The sequence below is a fragment of the Oncorhynchus keta genome, chromosome 21, assembly GCF_023373465.1.
Source record: "Oncorhynchus keta strain PuntledgeMale-10-30-2019 chromosome 21, Oket_V2, whole genome shotgun sequence".
NCBI classification, from domain to species: domain Eukaryota; kingdom Metazoa; phylum Chordata; class Actinopteri; order Salmoniformes; family Salmonidae; genus Oncorhynchus; species Oncorhynchus keta.
Genome location: NC_068441.1, coordinates 43,452,816 through 43,473,358, shown reverse-complemented (window position 1 = coordinate 43,473,358; position 20,543 = coordinate 43,452,816). Strand labels below are relative to the sequence as shown.

The 20,543-nt window shown below is 41.2% G+C and overlaps 2 protein-coding genes across 5 annotated transcripts in view; one reads left to right on the top strand and one right to left on the bottom strand.

The window, feature by feature from the left end:
- The first annotated feature begins 5,573 nt into the window (after window positions 1–5,573).
- On the top strand, window positions 5,574–11,158 carry LOC118400600 (ADP-ribosylation factor-related protein 1). 3 transcript variants are annotated; one of them, XM_035797599.1, is made up of 8 exons: window positions 5,574–6,185; window positions 6,297–6,384; window positions 6,496–6,578; window positions 6,717–6,798; window positions 7,364–7,434; window positions 8,079–8,179; window positions 8,684–8,816; window positions 10,801–11,158. In XM_035797599.1, the coding sequence occupies exons 1-7, from the start codon at window positions 6,093–6,095 to the stop codon at window positions 8,769–8,771; spliced, it is 606 nt and encodes a 201-aa protein (XP_035653492.1). In that variant the 5' UTR covers window positions 5,574–6,092; the 3' UTR covers window positions 8,772–8,816; window positions 10,801–11,158. The 3 variants fall into 3 exon arrangements, with proteins under 3 accessions (XP_035653492.1, XP_035653493.1, XP_052329932.1); XM_035797600.1 differs by having other exon boundaries at window positions 10,763–11,158; XM_052473972.1 differs by lacking the exon at window positions 10,801–11,158 and having other exon boundaries at window positions 8,684–9,745.
- A 3,163-nt stretch (window positions 11,159–14,321) lies between these two features.
- Window positions 14,322–20,543, bottom strand: part of LOC118400597 (helicase with zinc finger domain 2) — a 43,827-nt gene continuing 37,605 nt past the window's right edge. The window contains exons 15-20 of one of the 2 annotated variants that reach the window (XM_035797597.2): window positions 19,392–19,584; window positions 16,584–16,727; window positions 16,021–16,230; window positions 15,765–15,921; window positions 15,457–15,624; window positions 14,322–15,162 (exon numbers count right to left, since the gene is read on the bottom strand). In XM_035797597.2, coding sequence (XP_035653490.2) covers window positions 15,047–15,162; window positions 15,457–15,624; window positions 15,765–15,921; window positions 16,021–16,230; window positions 16,584–16,727; window positions 19,392–19,584 — 988 coding nt within the window. In that variant the 3' untranslated portion in view covers window positions 14,322–15,046. Of the gene's footprint in view, window positions 15,163–15,456; window positions 15,625–15,764; window positions 15,922–16,020; window positions 16,231–16,583; window positions 16,728–17,944; window positions 18,022–19,391; window positions 19,585–20,543 lie in introns of those variants that run through there. The other variant, XR_004829049.2, reaches the window with a different exon arrangement.

Below are 20,543 nucleotides of genomic sequence, written 5' to 3'. Positions count from 1 at the left end.
TCTCTCTCTCTCTCTCTCTCTCTCTCTCTCTCTCTCTCTTTCTCTTTCTCTTTCTCTTTCTCTCTCTCTACATTGCCAAAGCAAGTGAAATAGATAATAAGGCCGAGCAAAGTTGAATTATAAACAAACAATCGGTTAAATTCATGGTTAATGCATCATTTTCAGATATATTAAAAGTGATTAAGAGACGAAACAACAATGTCATTGAACCAATTCACTGTCCAGAGATCAGGGCATTCATCAGCAAAGACTGATAGTATTTTGGACAACCAAATTGAAGTCAAAATTATGGATGAAATCGAAGTGTGTCAGCTGTAAGGTGATTTGAGATTCATAATTTACATTTTACCGGTACTAACAGTAGTCTAGGCGACCGTTAACACCAAGATGCAATGCATTTGAAGTGATGGTGCGCCGCCAAGAACAGCTAGCATGTCCTGCAAAGTACATTACCATTGGCACGCGCACACTAATTTGTGCAGATCTGCAGCTCCACAATGACGTGATCAACTGTCTCCAAGGTGGGGGCTTCTCGTGGTAGCCAGATGAGACAATCGAAGGAGGATGCGGTGAGCAAAGTTACTGGGCTCAAATTTAGTCGAGCTTGCTCTATATAGATTGATGTTTCTAATTGTGCATGTCAAGAACAATTTTTTTTATTTTGATGATGATAGGCTATACTCTATGGCTGGATGTATGTATTTTTTCCAATTCCACATGAATTTGCCAGACCTAACTTGATTGATCTTGCTACCAGGCCTAGTCTGAGAGGCCTAGTCATATTTGTAAGCTATCGAGATGCATTCAGGTAATGAACTCAATATATATCAACATTTTAATTTAATTACAATTATTTATCGTCAATCATTCTAGGAAATATATATATATATTTTAAATAGTCTACTCCATTACCCTATACATCACATTAAATGATGAGATTGGATTTTTTCCTTTGGGGGTACTGTCACGCCCTGACCTGAGAGAGCCGTTTTATTTCTCTATTTGGTTAGGCCAGGGTGGGATTAGGGTGGGCATACTATGTTTCCTATTTCTTTGTTTTTGGGCCAAGTGAGGTTCCCAATCAGAGGCAGCTTTCTATTGCTGTCTCTGATTGGGAATCATACTTAGGTAGCTTTTTTCCCACCTGTGTTTTGTGGGTAGTTATTTTCTGTTTAGTGTCTGCACCTGACAGAACTGTTTTGTTTTTTTGCTTTGTTATTTTGTTCGAGTGTTTTTGAGTAATAAAGAATCATGAGCACTTACGACGCTGCGTTTTGTCCATGCCTTCCAACATGAGATGTTACAGAACTACCCACCACCAAAGGACCAAGCAGCGTGGTAAAAAGGACGAGTGGACATGGGAGGAGATCCTGGACTGAAAAGGACCCTGGGCGCAGGCTGGAGAGTATCGCTGTCCAAGGGAGGAGATAGAAGCAGCAAGAGCGGAATGACGAAGATACGAGGAATTAGAGGAACGGCGACGAGACCAGGAGTCACGACAACAACGGGGGCCCGAGAGGCAGCCCCAAAAAAATGTTTTGGGGGGGACACGGGGTGATTGGTGGTGTCAGGATTTAGACCTGAGCCAACTCCCCATGCTTACCGTGGGGAGCGTGTGACTGGTCAGGCACCATGATGAGCAAGGTGTCTCCAGTGAGAATTCACAGGCCGGTGCGCTCTGTGCTAGCGCCCCTCATTTGCCGGGCGGAAGTGGGCGTCCATCCAGGACGGGTTGTACCAGCTCTACGCTCGAGACCTACTATGCGCCTGTGCCACGCACCAGGCTTCCAGTGCATCTCCCCAGTCCTGTGAGACCTGTTCCGGCTCCACATACGAAGCCTCCAGTGATAAACCATGGCCCGGAGCCTGTAGTGATGATCCATGGCACCAAGCCTCCAGTGATGATCCATGGCCCGGAGATTGTAGTTATGATCCATGGCACGAAGCCACCGGTGATGAGCCTGCAGTGAAAATCCGGGCAAGGAGCCTCCAGCGACGGTCCCCAGTCCGGAGCCTCCAGCGACGGTCCGCAGTCCGGAGCCTCCAGCGACGGTCCGCAGTCCGGAGCCTCCAGCGATGGTCCGGATTCTTCAGCAATGAGCTGCAGTCCAGAGCCTCCAGCGGGGGTTCCCAGTCCAGAGCCACCGGAGACGTCTACTTTCCGTCTGCTTTCCATTAGATCCTAATGATGACAAGACCCTTGCTTTGTCCCTGCACTCAGCTCAATGCGTTCTTCTCTATGTATGTTATCTAGGGTCAGCAGACTATGTGTCTCCTCTGTTTTTAGCGTGCTCAGCTATACTAAAAATACTATACATTCCTCTATTTTCTAGGCTTGCTTTGTCCCTGCATTTAGCTTAATGCATTGTTTATCTTGGATCAGCAGACTATGTGTCTCCCCTGTCATTCCTTCAGCATCTCCATGTCCTAAGAATATGTGAGTTATGTCTATAATCCATCAGTTGGTCATTTGGCTGACCCCCTCCTTTGTATGTCCACCTGTCCTGGCGCCTGTGTGTCTCCTCTAGTACTCCTCTCCTATACAATAGACAATGCATTTTACCAGAATGGCAAATGCACTCTATAAGTGTATCTCTCTCTTGTGTTACAGTATTTATGTTCCTCCATATATGTACATCATTTCACCCCAAAATTACACTAAAAAAAACAAACTAAAAGGATATATATGGTGGAGCATAATTCCAACAGTTGATTAACAAAAATAAAGCTTACAAATCACCTAAACCAAACATCTCCAAATAATAACATAGATAGGAGTATAAGATCCAATTACAAACATTTAAAGAAACCCTAACTATGCTAGGTAAAGCTCCGCCTTATCTCAGTTCACTGGTCACGATGGCAACACCCATCCGTAGCACGCGCTCCAGCAGGTGTATCTCACTGATCATCCCTAAAGCCAACACCTCATTTGGCCGCCTTTCGTTCCAGTTCTCTGCTGCCTGTGACTGGAACGAATTGCAAAAGTCACTGAAGTTGGAGACTTTTATCTCCCTCACCAACTTCAAACATCTGCTATCTGAGCAGCTAACCGATCGCTGCAGCTGTACATAGTCTATCGGCAAATAGCCCACCCATTTTTACCTACCTCATCCCCATACTGTTTTTATTTATTTACTTTTCTGCTCTTTTGCACACCAATATCTCTACCTGTACATGACCATCTGATCATTTATCACTCCAGTGTTAATCTGCAAAATTGTAATTATTCGCCTACCTCATGCCTTTTGCACACAATGTATATAGACTCCACTTTTTTTTCTTCCTATTGTGTTATTGACTTGTTAATTGTTTACTCCATGTGTAACTCTGTGTTGTCTGCTCACACTGCTATGCTTTATCTTGGCCAGGTCGCAGTTGCAAATGAGAACTTGTTCTCAACTAGCATACCTGGTTAAATAAAGGTGAAACAAAAAAATAAAATAAAAAACAACATGCCATTGGAAAACAGGAGTGATGGTTGCTGATAATGGGCCTCTGTACACCTATGTAGATATTCCATTAAAAATCTACACTGTATTTCTCATCAATTTGATTTTCTTTTAATGGGCAAAAAAAATAGCTTTTCTTTCAAAAACAAGGACATTTCTAAGTGACCCCAAACTTTTAAATGGTAGTGTATATTTTTGTTATTGTACTCAGTTAATATCACCTCATTGATGGAAGTGTGCTGAAGTAGCTTAGCTGAGTTTTTAGATGCCATCTAAGTGACTTTATACAGTTGTAGAACATAGTAGAAGTTTTTTCTTGTTATTAAATATTGTGCATCTCATAAAATTAGAAAAGACAAAAAATATTTTATTGGCACACCCCGATAAGGGTTTAGTTAAGGGCACTGAAGGGGTCTATCAATTTCATTTACTGTTGATGTTTGCCTGTCATTGATTGGTGATATTGATTGATTGATTGATTGATCGTGGATTTTTTTTATTGTTTCTGGAATTTTGAATAAACCTGCTTTATTGTTCTGTCACCATGTGCATGTCGATTTACTCTAGGTTTCTGAAATAGACCTGATTAATTGAGGATTTTTTTGCATCTGGTTAATTAGTCTGTCGGGGGCCCGAGTGGCTGGTATAAAAGAACCTAACCTGAGACCCAACTATAGGTACTGAGTGCATTGGTAGGAGTTGTAAGGAGGGGTGTCTCTGGGCTAAAGCCAACCCAGAGGAGGGCGACCTGCTCATAGTGTGCTGAAGCGGAGGCTCTGGCCAGGACGATCCTGAGAAGGTGCCGAGTATATAGGTTCAGGGTGAGGGAGCGTAGGCACTCGACTCCGGAGATAGGCAACTTTACTGTAAGGCCCTTACTGTTGAGTATGAAGAACTGTCCCTAGCTGTATGCTAGCTCAGTGGTAAGGCAGAGCGGTATCTATCAGATCTGTAGGTATTAATGAGGATTGATAACTGACCTGCTATTGAGTAGGCAGGGGCGAGTTTAATTGTTCATCCTGCAGAGGTGGTATTTCAGCTTCGACAATACCCATAAAACCTAGCGATCAAACAGGGAAATAATTTTTCTACCATCCACTTTTCACATATTTTTTTTATAGAAACACTTAAAATAAGGGTTGTGTTTCATGTAGGCTTACCCTGGCGTGATGTTTTGATATCAATGTAAATCTCTTGGAAAATGTGATTTATCAACATATTCGGCTATATTTACTTTCAGATTCGAAAATGCTAATTAGCATCAAAGTAGATATCATATCAAAGTAGATATCATGCAAGATTACAAATCCTTGCAAGCTCCTGCACGTTCTCTCCGGCTGACACCTTTGTTAACAGGTATCAATGTCAATTTAAACCTTGCACAAGACATTTCACAGAATTGTCCATTTAAATTTAAATGTAGCTAACTTATTCATTACTAAAATTAGCTAACATTAGATAGTTAATGCAGAGATTCTTACCGTTGCCTCGATTCGTCAATCTTGCCCAGATTATTATGGTATTTGGGGGCTCCCGAGTGGTGCAGCAGTCTAAGGCACTGCATCTCAGTGCTAGAGGCGTCACTACAGACCCTGGTTTGATTCTAGGCTGTATCACAACCGGCTGTGATTGGGAGTCCCATAAGGCGGCGCACAATTGTCCCAGTGTCGTTAGGGTTTGGCCTGGGTAGGCAGTCAATGTAAATAATCATTTGTTTTTAACTGACTTGCCTAGTTAAATAAAGGTTAAATACAAATTGGTAGTTCTTTATGATAGCCACATTAGCAGCTAATTAGCATTTCATTTTTCGGGGGTCAATACAGGTGAATATATTGACCAGGGTAAGCTTACACAAAACACAGCCCTTATTTTAAGTGTTTCTAAAATCCGCTACTGGAAAAATGAATGGTGGAAAACCATTTTCTTGTTTGACTGCTAGGTTTTATGGGTATTATTACTCATAACGTGGTACTTTATAATAGCATTTCCCAAAAAAGAAAAGAGGAATATATGTGGTAAAAACTACAAACGTGTAACTTTTTGCTGCTTACGTCCTAAAGCCACACGCATTATGGGCAATAGTGGTCAGTTGCTATTTAATTTGCCACAAGACAACAAGTCCCACAATGCATTGCTTTTGTGCCTTCATAAATTCAGGTGGCCACCGTGTTTACTAAAAATGAGACTAGAAAAAATACGATACCGCTGTCAAAGTAAATATAGCATGATGTCATGTTGTTGAGATTGTTAGCGTGCCCTTGATCTCCTTTTGCGATTTGTGAGTTGCTGAAATTGTCCGCTAGCAAATATCTGTTTATACTCGTCAGCGGCATTAACGAGATATACAGCTATAAAAGTTAGCATTAGCAAGCTACTGTAGTTAGCCAAGTATTTATGCCTTGATTGGCGCATTAGTTATATTTTACTTTAGTGTTTCTAGCTAGTATCGATTACGAACTAGTAACGTTAGCTAACGTGCTTGCTTCAAACCACAGGTAACGTTAGCTAGCTGAACAGCTAGTCAGGTAACAGTTAGCTAATTCGACTTGCTAACTCTGGCTAGCCTCACAGCTGGATCTTTCCACGATGTGAGTTGGTGCTCGCCTTGCGCATCAGCTAGTGTTTGTTTACAATCCTAAGATGTACACCTTATTATCTGGTCTGTACAAATACGTGTTCCAGAAGGACGAATACTGCATCTTGATCCTAGGACTGGACAATGCAGGAAAAACGGTTCGTCTATTAGTTAGAAGAGCAGGTTGATATTACTGTTTATTGTTTGTCTCTTTGTTGGAGAAAGTGCTGCTGCTTGTTTGATTAGGCATGTCTTTCCTACACACACAGACCTTTCTGGAACAGACTAAGACCAAGTTCAGTAAGAACTACAAGGGAATGAATTTGTCCAAAATCACCACTACAGTTGGGCTTAACAGTAAGTAGCCAACCAGCAAGTCCGACATTGTTGTGTTGCATTCAATTGTAGTACATTGCTTTCCATGAGTTCATGCCATTGTAATATGTTCTGCTACTCTCTCCTCACAAGTTGGCACAATTGATGTGGGCAAGGCTCGTCTAATGTTCTGGGACCTTGGTGGTCAAGAGGAGCTTCAGTCGCTGTGGGACAAAGTGAACACCAATATCAAATTACAACACACTCAAAATAAATTATATCTAGCATGATGTAATATGGCTCATTATCTGTCAACTGATTACATTGATTTGAGGTTGATTGCTGAAACATGGCTTTGAACTTTGAATTCACAGTACTATGCTGAGTCCCATGGGGTGATCTATGTGATAGACTCCACCGATGAGGAGCGCCTATCAGAATCAAAAGAGGCCTTTGGTGAGTTTCTCACTAAGTTGTCCAAGGCATTTGGTGAAGAATGTCAACAAGGCTTATGGACTTATCTTTGTCATGGGCGACAGTCCGATTCACTTGTGTACACTTGTTCACTCCATATCATAGCTGTCAAAGGAATGGACTGGTGTGAGAATATGGTAGAAACTCCTTAGGCACTGCTTACACCAATCAAATGACTTTAAAGGGATAGTTCACTCAAACTGTCTATTAGTATTTTGTTCATTAGTTTACTCTTGTGGTCCTTCTGTAGCTCAGTTGGTAGAGCATGGCGCTTATAACGCCAGGGTAGTGGGTTCGATCCCCGGGACCACCCATACGTAGAATGTATGCACACATGACTGTAAGTCGCTTTGGATAAAAGCGTCTGCTAAATGGCATATATTATTATATTACTCTTAATACAATCCCAATGCAATGACCTTTTCAAGATGGAGCACTTTCAGTACAGAGCAGAAACTGTTGAGAGGCTGTCAGCAGATCCACTCATAAGAGAAGGGTAGAGAATTTAACCTTAGCTGGGACTGACAGTTCTGTTTTCTTTTTCCAGAGAAAATGATCAGCAGTGAGGTTTTGGAAGGTGTGCCTCTCCTGGTGCTCGCCAACAAGCAGGATGTGGAGGTATTAGTCCCGTCTGGTTGTTTTGAATTCACGAGTAGCCCTGTCTAAACTGACCACGTCTTGTATAAACAAAATATGACGAGGCCTGTTAAAGAAATTGTTTTGGCCCTATGATCCATCCCTCATACACACCTTGGTAGATGACAAAAACAGTGTTTAACATACTATATGTTGCCAAGCTCAGCATAATGCATCATTTTTTTAACTCTTTGAAATTCAGCCTGGCAGTTAGACGCAAGCCAGCAAAAGGAGAGTTTACAGTTTGAAACCCGGGTCTGACAGGAAAAATCTGTGGGGAAGTGAGCCGGCAACCAGAGGGTTGCTGGTTTCAAATCCTAGATGCCATTTGCCTGCTGTTGTACCCTAGAGCATGGCACTTAACCCCCCACTACAACAGCTCCCCGGGCGCCCAGTATGGCAGCCCCCTGCACCTCTCCAATAACCTATATGTGTATGTATGCTTGTCTTTCAGAGGGTTTGGATTAGAAGTGGAAGTCATATTTCAGCTGGACTGTGTGTGTCTTTGACCAATAAAGTGATCTTAATCTAAATCCATGTGATTAGGGTACAGATGGGTGAATTCTCTCTTAGAAGATCCTCTAGGATTGTATTCATTTAGGCTTATGTTTTTGTTTCTCCCCTAGAACTGCATGTCTGTGCCAGACATCAAAACTGCTTTTAGTGACTGTGCTCCAAAGATTGGGAAAAGAGATTGCCTGGTGCAGCCTTGCACAGCCCTAACAGGGTAAGAACTGAGTCTGCATTACTCTGTTGTATATTGGGTCTGATTTCAGAACTCCATTAGGTGTGTGTGTGTCCGGCCATAGGAGTGGTTAAGTTACTTTCTGAATGTAATCCGTTAGTTACAAGTTACCTGTCCAAGATTGTAATCAGTAATGTAATTTTGGATAACCCAAACTCCGTATCATTGTATTACTTTGAGTTATTTCTGGATTACTTTCCCCTGAAGACAGAAAGCATCCCCACAAACATCCTTTCAGTTTAAAAGTACTCCAAGAAGTCATCTAGTTTTTCATATCTGTAATCTGATTACAATATTTTAGCTGGTAACGTAACTGATTCATTGGTTAAAAAAAATAATCAGATTACATGTAATCGGTTTCTGTCTCTCTCGGTCTCTGTGCACAAATTAACTGTATATCGTCATTGCTCAAAGAACAGCTGTACTCTTTGCTGATAATGAATTATTTCTCAGACGGGGTTAATGAAGGCATTATTTCTCTCTTAGGCAGGGTGTTAACGAAGGCATTGAGTGGATGGTGAAGTGCGTCATCAGAAACATTCACCGGACACCGAGACAGAAGGACATCACATAGAACAAGCCATGACCTTCCCAACTCCAGAGTTCCCACAACCAGGAGGTATTCATTTGGCCCCAAATGGTAGAAAACAGACTGAAACAGGGAGGGACTATATGGACTTACTGTCTAATATGAACCGTTTGATTGAAATGCAACCTTAATGAATACGAATGACCCAGGTGTCCCTTTTACTACAATGTGACTTCCAGAAACCGTGATGAACTCTACCCAAGCCCCGGCTCCATGTCCTCTTATTTGGGTGCTCTGAACTAATTTATTTTTCAGATGCAGCTTAGCGTCAAGGGGATACAATTTGGGAAACAATTGATTATTGTGTATTATTTGGATATGTACCTTGAGGTGTAAAGCTTTTGAAGGCTTTTTCCTTTTGGCCTCAGCTAATGTGTGTCTTTCTGATCAAACTATTATAGTGTCATCGTGTAGTTAGTTTCTCCCTGGCTCTAAGTACCTCCCTTCGGTAATATAATTCCAGGACCTCTATTCATAAAGCATCTCTGAATAGGAGTACTGATCTAAGATAAGTTTAGCCTTTTAGATTATAAAGAATCAGATTTTATATGGATTATCTTACTCTCAACCCAATTAGGCTTAGTAGTCTCATTTAACGGTCAAGAGGATGAAACATGACGACTTTATGATTCATATTATGCAAAGACACTACATGTAATGGAATTGTACATTGTAGCAGAGGGTCAACGATATATTCATAGACGGGAAATACTAGTTTTCGAGTTTGCAATGCCGTGTGTGGTGTTTGTATGGTTGAGTACCAAATGGCACCCCATAGTGCTCTGGTCAATGGTAGTGCACTGTATAGGGAATAGGATGCCATTTGGGACACGCCCTCTCTTTTTACTCGGTCAGTCTAACCTGGTGACATATGTAAAGTAATGCCGATGATTAGGCGGAAAATGTATTTTAATTACAGTATGAAGAAGATTATGTAATAAACATTTCAGAACAGTTAACTGTAGTTTGATTTGACCTTTGGTTCTTAGATTTCCGTTGGTGTGATGAATCATATATAGAATGTCAGCAGTTTAAAAAAACATTTTTTTAAGGAGATTGGAAATTCCGGTTCCTTTTATTATATTCTTTCTGAGACAGACCACAAGGAAGGTAGAGTGGGATACACATGAAGAGGGGAAAACTGACATGATGGGATTCAAAGCCTAGTCACCAGGGTAATGGTAATACTTTATCAGTTGAAGTTAGTTGATTTTTCATCAGAATGTTCTTAGTCACCTGCATGTAACACCCACTGGAAAATCTATTAAGTTATTACGTTCTGTTCAAGTTCAACATGTTTATTATGCTATCTGGTGATTTATTACATTAAATAAGAAAACGTATTCCATCACGGCAAGTTATGCAGTGTTACTGCGATATCCGTTGTTCCAGGGTGTAAACTTGTTTCAATACATTTGACCACCAATCTCTTATTATAGACCTTACTTATACAAATGCTTGTGGTGGTCTCCCATCGCTTTATTCAAACATATTGCTTCCACTTCACAAGTTCCCTGGATCTATCTATTTGACTTAGTTCCTTCAGAGAATATTCATACCCCTTGATTTATACCACATTTTGTTCAACATGGATTAAATGTGTTTTTTTTCTCATCCATATCTTATAAATTTAACTAAGCAAGTCAGTTAAGAACAAATTCTTATTGACAATGACGGATCACCATGATGACGAAGTGAAAACATGTTTTTAGAAATGTTGGCAAATTTATTGAAAATTACAATACAGAAATATCTCTTAATGTAAACAAATATTCATACCCAAGTCAAAAATTTTAATCACATTTGGCAGGGATTACAGCTGTCAAATTGGTTGTTTATCATGACTAGAAAACCATTTTCTGGCCGTGCCATAGATTTTCAAGCAGGTGTAAGTCAAAACTATCATTTGGCCTCCCCGGAACATTGACAGTCTTCTTGGCAAGCAACTCCAGTGTAGATTTGGCCTTGTGTTTTAGGTTATTGTCCTGCTGAAAGGTGAATTCATCTCCTCTAGGATTTTGCCTGTGTTCAGCTCCATTCTCCATTCTGACGATGGGTTTCCTGGATGAGCTGTTGAGATGCTGCAGTGTCCACCACAGCTGGAGGATGGCTTTGCAAGGAAATCTGGTTTTGTTTATCAGGAAGGGATTCACACACCAAAGTCATTATGCTTACATGCAAAACTGGCACAATAATAAAACCATAAAATATAAGAAATCGTGCCAATTTAACCAGTCTTTGTAATTAATGTATCCTCTGAAAAATGTATCCTCTGAAAAATGTAATTCCTTTTAACCCCCTAGAGTCGATGTCCTCACCCCCCGTGATAATCTAATTATCATCATAATAAAATAAAATCCTTAAATCTGTCAGTTCAAGCCAGAGATATGTTTTGTGCATTGGATGCGTCTCATTCCACCACATCTGTGATGAAAGGTGACAGCTAGAGCAGTGTTTGTCAGACCAAGAGACATTCTGAAAATCGTCTTTAGCGTCTGAATGGTTTGGCCTACAAACTATATATTATGACACCTCTATGGAAAGGTGAGACTCTCTCAAACTTTTGTGTTCTACGTTTTGCCCTGCGAGCCAGTATGTTATTTTACTGGGTTTATACTTTGATGCAGGCTGGACTGAATCAAAACGCAGGTATTTCAGATGTATTTGCAGTATACCTTCATTCACCTTCATATAGGTTAAATAGTCATATTTACTTAAGATTTTACAGCAAGATAATAATCCCAAAATCAACATTTTGAATTGTCATCTCAGTCTCTGAACTTGAATCCAATTGAAAACCTGTGGTTTGAATTGAAGAAGGCAGTCCATAAGTACAGACTAAGGATATCAAGGATCTGGAAAGATTCTGTATGGAGGAATGGTCTAAGAACTCTCCCAATGTGTTCTCCAACCTCGTAAAAGATTTGAGAAAAAGGCTCAGTGGGCCTCCTGAGTGGTGCAGCGGTTTCAGGCACTGCATCACAGTTCTAGCTGCGTCACTACAGACCCTGGTTTGTTCCCAGGCTGTGTCGCAGCTGTCCCGACTGGGAGACCCATGAGGCGGCGCACAATTGACCCAGCGTCGTCTGAGTTAGGGGAGGTTTTGGCCGGCCAGGTTGTCATTGTCCCATAGTGCCCTAGCGACTCCTGTGGCGGGCCGGGCGCAATGCACGCTGACACGGTTGCCAGGTGTATGGTGTTTCCTCCGACACATTGGTGTGGCTGGCTTCGGGGTTAAGCGAGCATTGTAGAAGCAGTGTAGCTTGGCGGGGTTGTGTTTTGGAGGACACACGGCTGTGGACCTTCTCTTCCGACTCCGTACGGGAGTTGCAGCGATGGGACAAGACTGTATACCAATTTGGGAGAAAAAGGATTTTAAGAAATAAGGCTCAGTGACACCTATCCTTTTGAGATTTGGTTTTATTACTTATTAAACAAAATATCTTTCTCTGAGTAATTGTATTAGTTTAAAATAATATAATTTCCCAATTTTTTCTTGCATACAATAAATAGTTTTTATGCTCATCTTTATCAATGGTGCCAATAATTCTGAACCTGACTATGTCAGAGGGGATAGAATGTGTTTTGACAGGAAATGCCATGTCAATTGTGTAGCTGTAAAATCAGATGATCTGACCAAATGACTTCCAGAGAAATTAAACTAGGACAGGAAAGAGTTGAAATGAAAAACCTGAGCAGTGGGCAATATTATTTATCACATATGATTTTATAAATACCTCCCGTGACTCGTAATAATACGAAGCAATTAGCCTACTAAAATGTTTATCTGACTACATAAAGATCATTAAAATATACATGCAAGCATTCGGCAATGAGTTGATGTTGACTAGCAAGAATTGGTCTGATAATTGTCTATATTAAAGACAGATATTGAATTAACATTACAAAGCATACATCTAGGCATATAGATCCTAAGGTTAACTGAGAAGACAAAGCATGAACAAAGACATTTTTAAAAGGCCAGAGGCCTAAAAGCCTAGGAAATGAGAATAGATTGTACAACCTTCCTCCATGGACTGGATAGAGGATAAGAGAGAGAACAAAGGCAATTTAATTCCATTTATACCATCTGAATGTGTACCCTTCCTACCCAAAACCAACCACCATTAACCAATCAAAACAATACCAAGTTTACAGTAACCTAAACACACCCAGGCCTAATCTCCACAGGGTGTCACGGCATTTGAAGGCTTGTGTGGGGGATGAAACCAATGTAAATAAGACAGAATTCCTGAGAGGACCATAAAACCTTTTTGCATATAGTAATTGAGTTCACCCTATACAGATACAAGTAACCACAGAGATCATAAATACATATAGATAGCATCAGAGTTTCAGATAGAAACCCTACATGGATACAATAGTATTATTCTATCACAGTCAATATTCAGTGGTCTGGATACTGTAACAGAGATATACATTTTGGCCCCTCAGAGGGCGAAGTGCTGACTAGTCCTATGTTCCTTGACCATTTGCCATGCAGCTCCAGGTGTCAGAGAGCACATCAATTAGGGCCGAGTATACACCTGTAACAGCCAGCTGTTTTACAATATGCTAAAGCATGTACACACATTAAAGGTTACTTGTTGTATTGGACCTTAAAATAAGTTCAGATGCCAGAAGGAATTTGACCAGAAGAGGCTGGTGGGAGGAGCCATAGGAGAACATGCTCATTGTTATGGCTGGAATGAAATAAATGAAACGGTATCTAACACACCAAACATATGGAAACCACGTTTGACTCCGTTCCACCAATTCCATTCCAGACATTACAATGAGCCTGTCCTCCTATACCTCCTCCCACCAACCTCCTCTGGTATATACGTATTCATGTTATTGTATGCTTATGTTCCGACTGGGTTGATGAAGTTGTACTGAATTGAAGGCACAACCTATTTTAGTTCCCATAGGAATAGTCATCAGAATCCCGCATTTCGGGGCCTCCCGGGTGGTGCAGTTGTTAAGGGTGCTGTACTGCAGCGCCAGCTGTGCCACCAGAGACTCTGAGTTCGCGCCCAGGCTCTGTCGTAACCGGCCGTGACCGGGAGGTCCATGGGGCGACGCACAATTGGCCTAGCATCGTCTGGGTTAGGGAGGGTTTGGCCGGTAGGGATATCCTGGTCTCATCGCGCACCAGTGACTCCCTCTGGTCCAATTGGATTCCATTTCATCCATCCAGTTATGAGTGATGCCAGAACATGATCACCTTGACTCACTGTAGTCATTATTAATCAGTAGTGCTGGCCAAGGTCCAATCAGACTAATACCATGCCCCCTAGTCTACAATGCATACAATCACAATCTTCCCTCTAGCATACTATTTGTATATGACTGGTTAGATTTGCATAAATGTGGGGATTACTCAGATGACTATATATTAGTCTGTCAGTCAGTGATTCTTTGATATGGATATAATAAATGTATATAAGGTTAGTTTTAGACATGGCAAACAATATTCAGGTAAAGTCCTGTGAACAGAAAAAAAACTGCTTTATCACAAAAAGAACAAAGCCATTTTTATGATCAGCTATTACTTTATTAAATGATTTAGATCAAAAAGAATCCAATCTTTACCATACTACATCTAATATAATCTATATCTAGTCTACACACTGGAATACACCTACAGCAGTCAGACTAGGATTAACTAATGCATAGTTCTTTTACTATGAAACCTATTTTATAGCTTAACATTTCATTCAGATTTAAGCTTCATTTGGGAAAATACGATAATTTATAAATGGAATGTGATACCTTGAAAAATTTGACCGAAAAGGTCTGCAGTAAAAAACAGTGTAGAAGAACACAGTTGAAATTAAATTGTAAAATACAAATAGTAAAAGAGAATACAGCCATACGAATGTACAGTTGATTTAAAAATGTACACTATCGAGTACAGTTGATTTTAAAGATCACATTATTTGATTCAACAAAAATATAAAACATTTCTCAAAAAATATAATCTGAACTTCAATGTAAATAATTGCAGAATAACATCTCACAGTTTAAACACCAAAACCAGACATTAAGAGCATAGGTAGTAATTAAAAAAGGAGACCATTGAATGACATTGAAAGGTCACATTTAAAATGACAGTGAGTGCAGTATTTAACTCATTTGACTCAACATTGAAACTCAAGCAACATCATAAATGTATCCTGAAAAAGTGATTTTTACTGTTCATTGTGCACCGAACTGGTGCCGAGACCACGTCGCTCAATGTAGACAGTGCTTACAGGCTATTTTGCTACTTTGCGCACAGAGATCTTTTTAGCTTCTGTGACAAAGTTCCTTGCCGTATAATGTTTGAGGAGTTGTCTCCAAGCGCCACTGCGGCTCAACAACTCCTGGTTACCTTTGAGAAGGGAAGAAAATAAATGAGTACAAAGACACTGTAATGTCAGTGTTTTCCAACCCTGGTCCTCCAGTACCCCCAATAGTACTCATCTTTATTGTAAGCACACCTGATTCAACTTGTCAACTAATCATCAAGCCCTCAATGAGTTGAATGAGGTGTGTTTGTCCAGGGCTACAATGAAAAGGTGTTCTGTTGGGGGTACTGGAGGACCAGGGTTGGGAAACATTGGTTTAGATCATACTCGTTCCAGTGATCTTTAACATTTATCCCTTGAGGAAACATCTCTCTCACCGATAATGCACAGTCCCTCTTTGGCCCTGGTAATGCCCACGTTTATCTGGTTGGGGTCACGAACAAAGCCCACATGTTTGGACAGCCAGGCCCAGTCCGGCTCTGTCTCGATCTCCTTGCTGGGTAAGGAGCGCACAGTGGACAGGATAACATAGCGCCATTCACTTCCTGCATGGGAGACGAAGCAGCGTTGGTTATACCCAGGGCTAACCTAACCAGTTCAAAGTTCAAAAGGACAGCGGGGGACAACCATAGAATCACAATCAAGATGGAACTGAAGGTAAAGTAAGAAAGAGTAAAACGATCACCTTGACTTTTTGTGATGGTGGTGACCGTGATTTCGTCCAGTTTCATTTTTCTCAGTTCTTTCTTAATTTCGGCCACCTGGGCATTGTAGGGAGATAGGATCGCCATACTCTGTTGTTTTACTTTGGATTCTGTCACCAGCTGCTCGGCGAGCCGAACCTGTAATGAACAAAAGGTTAATTTTGGAATCTCGGTGTACCAGTGGCATGGCAAGATTTGAGTGTTGGAGTTGAGAAAACCAAGAGGCTCCTTCCTTACCACTATGTCTCTCTCCTCCATATTCGCTTTGGAGTTTTCATTTCCTTTTTCTGTGCTCACAACCAGGCTGACCTCTTCTCCACTGATGTTGCCGAAAACAATGTGCGTCTGCTTGCCGTCAACCTGAAGGACACTATTTGGGCGATCCACGTCAGTCTTCAGTTTGCCTTCATAATACTCCTCTGATGGGAACTTGCATATATCTTCATGCTACAAAAAGATAGAAGTATTTGTATTTTCTCATTGGATATCAATCCATCGCTATCCGTATCTGTATAGTCAAAGGCACCATAGCATTTTACCCTTGATCAACAATCATGAGATTTTATGATGTGAATTAGGAGTACCATTTTGAATGAATTCATGAAAGACTAAATATGACCCCCCTCTTAAATCAAATCACATTTCATTGGTCACATACACAAATTTAGCAGATGTTATTGCGGGTGTAGTGAAGTGCTTGTGTTCCTAGCTCCAACAGTGCAGTAATATCTAACAATTAACCACAATACACAAATCTAAAAGTAAAAGAATGTAATTTATAAATATGAAGACGATATTACCATTCTGTACTGGGTATCCAGCATCACTGTCTGGGACCGGCGTTCAAAGTAGCGCTCAAACAGAGACTTTGACATCCCCAACTTCCTCACAAGTTCATTCTTGATGATGGGACGTAGTTGTTTGTGGTCACCAAGCAACACAATCTTGGAAGTGGAAAGAGGTTATGTCACCATCAATCCTCATGACTTGCAAAAACGATGACTCACATTGGCCATGGCATGCAGTTGATAAAACAGGGTTGCTGTTAAGCTTAGTTTAAAAGAAGATCTACTTTATTAGTCCATATGAGATGGAATTTTGTCTTCTGCATTTTTTCCAACCGATCTGATATACATATACACTGAGAGTACAAAATATTAAGAACACCTTCCTAATATTGAGTTGCACCCCACCTTTGCCCTTAGAACAGCCTCAATTTGTCAGGGCATGGACTCTACAAGGTATCAAAAGTGTTCCACAGAGATGCTGGCCCATGTTTACTCGAGTGCTTCCCACAGTTGTGTCAAATTGGCTAGATGTCCTTTAGGTGATGAACCATTCTTGATACACACAGAAAACTGTTAAGCTTGAAAAAAAACCACAGCGTTGCAGTTCTTGACTCAAACCGTTGCGACTGGCACCTACTACCATACTCGTTCAAAGGCACGTAAATATTTAGTCTTGCCCAGTCACCCTCTGAATGGCACACATACACCATCCATGTCTCAATTGTCTCGAGGCTTAAAAATCCTTCTTTAACCCGTCTCCTCCACTTCATCTACATCTAAGTGGATTTAACAGGTGACATCAATAAGGGATCATGGCTTTCACCTGGACTCACCTGGTCAGTCTATGTCATGGAAAGAGCAGGTATTCTTAATGTTTTGTCCACTCAGTTTACACACACACACACACACACACACACACACACACACACACACACACACACACACACACACACACACACACACACACACACACACACACACACACACACACACACACACACACACACACACACACACACACACACACACACACACACATTAGGTTTGAGAAGCTGGAGCAGAGAGCAGCTGCAGTGCAGTGCCCAGTGAGCAGATAAGGGGGTTAAATTCCTTGCTCAAGGGAACATAGGGAGTAGGTAGCACCTGAGAAATTGATGCCAGCAACCCTCCAGTTGGGTTTACACTAGAATCTATAGCCACAGTCAAAATGTGCTTTTTGGTCTTTATTTAAGGTTAGGCATAAGGTTAGCAGTGTGATTCTATAACAATGCACTGTTTCCATGTCCAAAATCAAGGGTTAGACAACATGCCAAAAAAAACACAAAAAAAAGTTTTTTTTTTACCGAACATTTTTACACAAATGAAAATCTTACTGAGGAGCCCCACTGGGATGAACATTGTATGGCCCACTGGGATGAACATTGTATGGCCCAGGCCTAAACAGTTGCTGCTGAACACCGATGGAAGACAAAGTCATTCTACTACATAATGAATAAGCAGCATCACAAACATAGGCCTATAACTGTTTTACCTTTATTTTAAACATGTACACACCATTCTATAAGGAAAGGTAACTAAATATTTATGGTATATATTTAAGCAATTGGCCATATAAAAAAAACAGAGGTGTCTTATTGCTATTATAAACAGTTTACCAATGATATTAGAACAGTAAACAAGTAGTTTTGTGTCATACCGTTAGTCCACTATATACAAGAGTATGTGGACACCCCTTCAAATGAGTGGATTAGGCTATTTCAGCCGCACCTGTTGCTTACCGGTGTATAAAATCAAGCACATCGCCATGCAATCTCCATAGACAAACACTGGCAGTAGAATAGCCTTACTGAAGAGCTCAGTGACTTTCAACGTGGCAAAGTCAGAGGATGCCACCTTTCCAACAAGTCAGTTCATAAAATGTATACCATGCTAGAGCTGCCCCGGTCAACTGTAAGTGCTCTTATTGTGAAGTGGAACCGTCTAGAAGCAACAACGGCTCAGATGCGAAGTGGTAGGCCACAAGCTCACAGAACAGGACCATTGAGTGCTGAAGTGAGTAAATGTCGTCGGCCCTTAGTTGCAACATTCACTATCGAGTTCCAAACTGCCTCGGGAAGCACAATAACTGTTAGTCGGGAGCTTTGTGAAATATATTTACATGGCCGAGCAGCCGAACACAAGCCTAAGATCAAATCAAATTCTATTGGTCACATACACATATTTAGCAGATGTTATTGTGGGTGTTGCGCAATTCCAACCATTGGCTGGAGTGGTGTAAAGCTCGCCGTCATTGGACTCTGGAGCAGTGGAAACACGTTCTCTGGAGTGATGAATCACACTTCACCATTTGGCAGTCCGATGGATGAATTTGGGTTTGGCGGATGCCAGGAGAACTATCTGCCCCAATGCATAGTGCCAACTGTAAAGTTTGGTGGATGAGGAATAATGGTCTGGGGTTGTTGTTCATGGTTTGGGCTAGGCCCCTCAGTTCCAGACTGGAGGCTTTTATAGCAGCAAAGGGTGGACCAACTTATTAATGCCCATGATTTGGGAATGAGATGTTTGACAAGCAGGTGTCCACATACTTTTGGTCATGTAGTGTATATTGTCTCTTATAAACTGGGTGGTTCGAGACATGAATGCTGATTGGCTGAAAGCTGTATACCACGGGTAAGACAAAGCATAGATTTTTACTGTTCTAATAACGTTGGTAACCAGTTTATAATAGCAACAAGGTACCTCGGAGGTTTGTGCTATACGGTCATATACCACACCTCCTCGGGCCTTATTGCTGAATTATATTACCTTATATTAACTTACCTTTTCTGGTTTGTTGCTGACCAATGGGATGAGGGCCTGAGGTTCCGTTGCCATAGCACATTCATCAATAAGGATCTGGCGTGCACTGACTGTTTTAATCAGGTTAGGGGTGGAGGCTGCTGTGCAGGTGCACAGAATGACATCGTGTCTCTGCAGCTCATAGACACGAGCTTTATTCAGAAGCTTTTTGTAGCTAGAAGAAAGAAAAAAAAACAATGTATATACAGTGCATTCGTAAAGTATTCAGACTTCTTGACTTTTTTCATACTTTGTTACGTTACAGCATTATTCTAAAATGTATTCAATTGTTTTTTCCCCTCATCAATCTACACACAACACCCCATAATGACGAAGCAAAAACAGTTTTTAGAAATGTTTGCTAATTTATAAAAAACTGATATCACGTTTACATAAGAATTCAGACCCTTTACTTAGTTGAAGGACCTTTGGCAATGATTACAGCCTAGAGTATTCTTGGGTATGACGCTACAAGCTTAGCACACCTGTATCTGTGGAGTTTCTCCCATTCTTCTCTGCAGATCCTCTCAAGCTCTGTCAAGTTGGATGGGGAGCGTTGCTGCACAGCTATTTTCAGGTCTCTCCAGAAATGTTAGATTGGGTTCATGTCCGGGCTCTGGCTGGGCCGCTCAAGGACATTCAGAGACTTGTCCCGCAACCACTCCTGCGTTGTCTTGGCTGTGTGCTTAGGGTCATTGTCATGTTGTTTTCCCCCCCTACTATGTTATTGACTTGTTTATTGTTTACTCCCATGTGTAACTCTGTGTTGTTGTCTGTTCACACTGCTATGCTTTATCTTGGCCAGGTCGCAGTTGCAAATGAGAACTTGTTCTCAACCAGCCTACCTTGTTAAATAAAGGTGAAATAAAAAATGTAATGTTGGAAGGTGAACCTTTGCCCCAGTCTGAGGTGCTGAGCTCTCTAGGGAAGGTTTTCATCAAGGATCTCTTTGTACTTTGCTCCGTTCATCTTTCCCTCGATCTTGACTTGTCTCCCAGTCCGTCACTGAAACACATCCCCGCAGCAGAATGTTCCACCACCGTGCTTTATTGTAGTTATGGTGCCTGGTTTCCTCCAGATGTGACGCTGGGCATTCAGGCTAAAGAGTTCAATCTGGGTTTCATCAAACTTGGT

What these genes read in the sequence shown, in the direction of transcription:
- LOC118400600 (XM_035797599.1), top strand. Translation starts at nt 6,093, where the DNA reads ATGTACACCTTATTATCTGGTCTGTACAAATACGTGTTCCAGAAGGAC. An exon ending in TGGACAATGCAGGAAAAACG is followed by an intron (nt 6,186 to 6,296) that starts GTTCGTCTATTA and finishes CTACACACACAG; the next exon opens with ACCTTTCTGGAACAGACTAA. An exon ending in TTCAGTCGCTGTGGGACAAA is followed by an intron (nt 6,579 to 6,716) that starts GTGAACACCAAT and finishes TTGAATTCACAG; the next exon opens with TACTATGCTGAGTCCCATGG.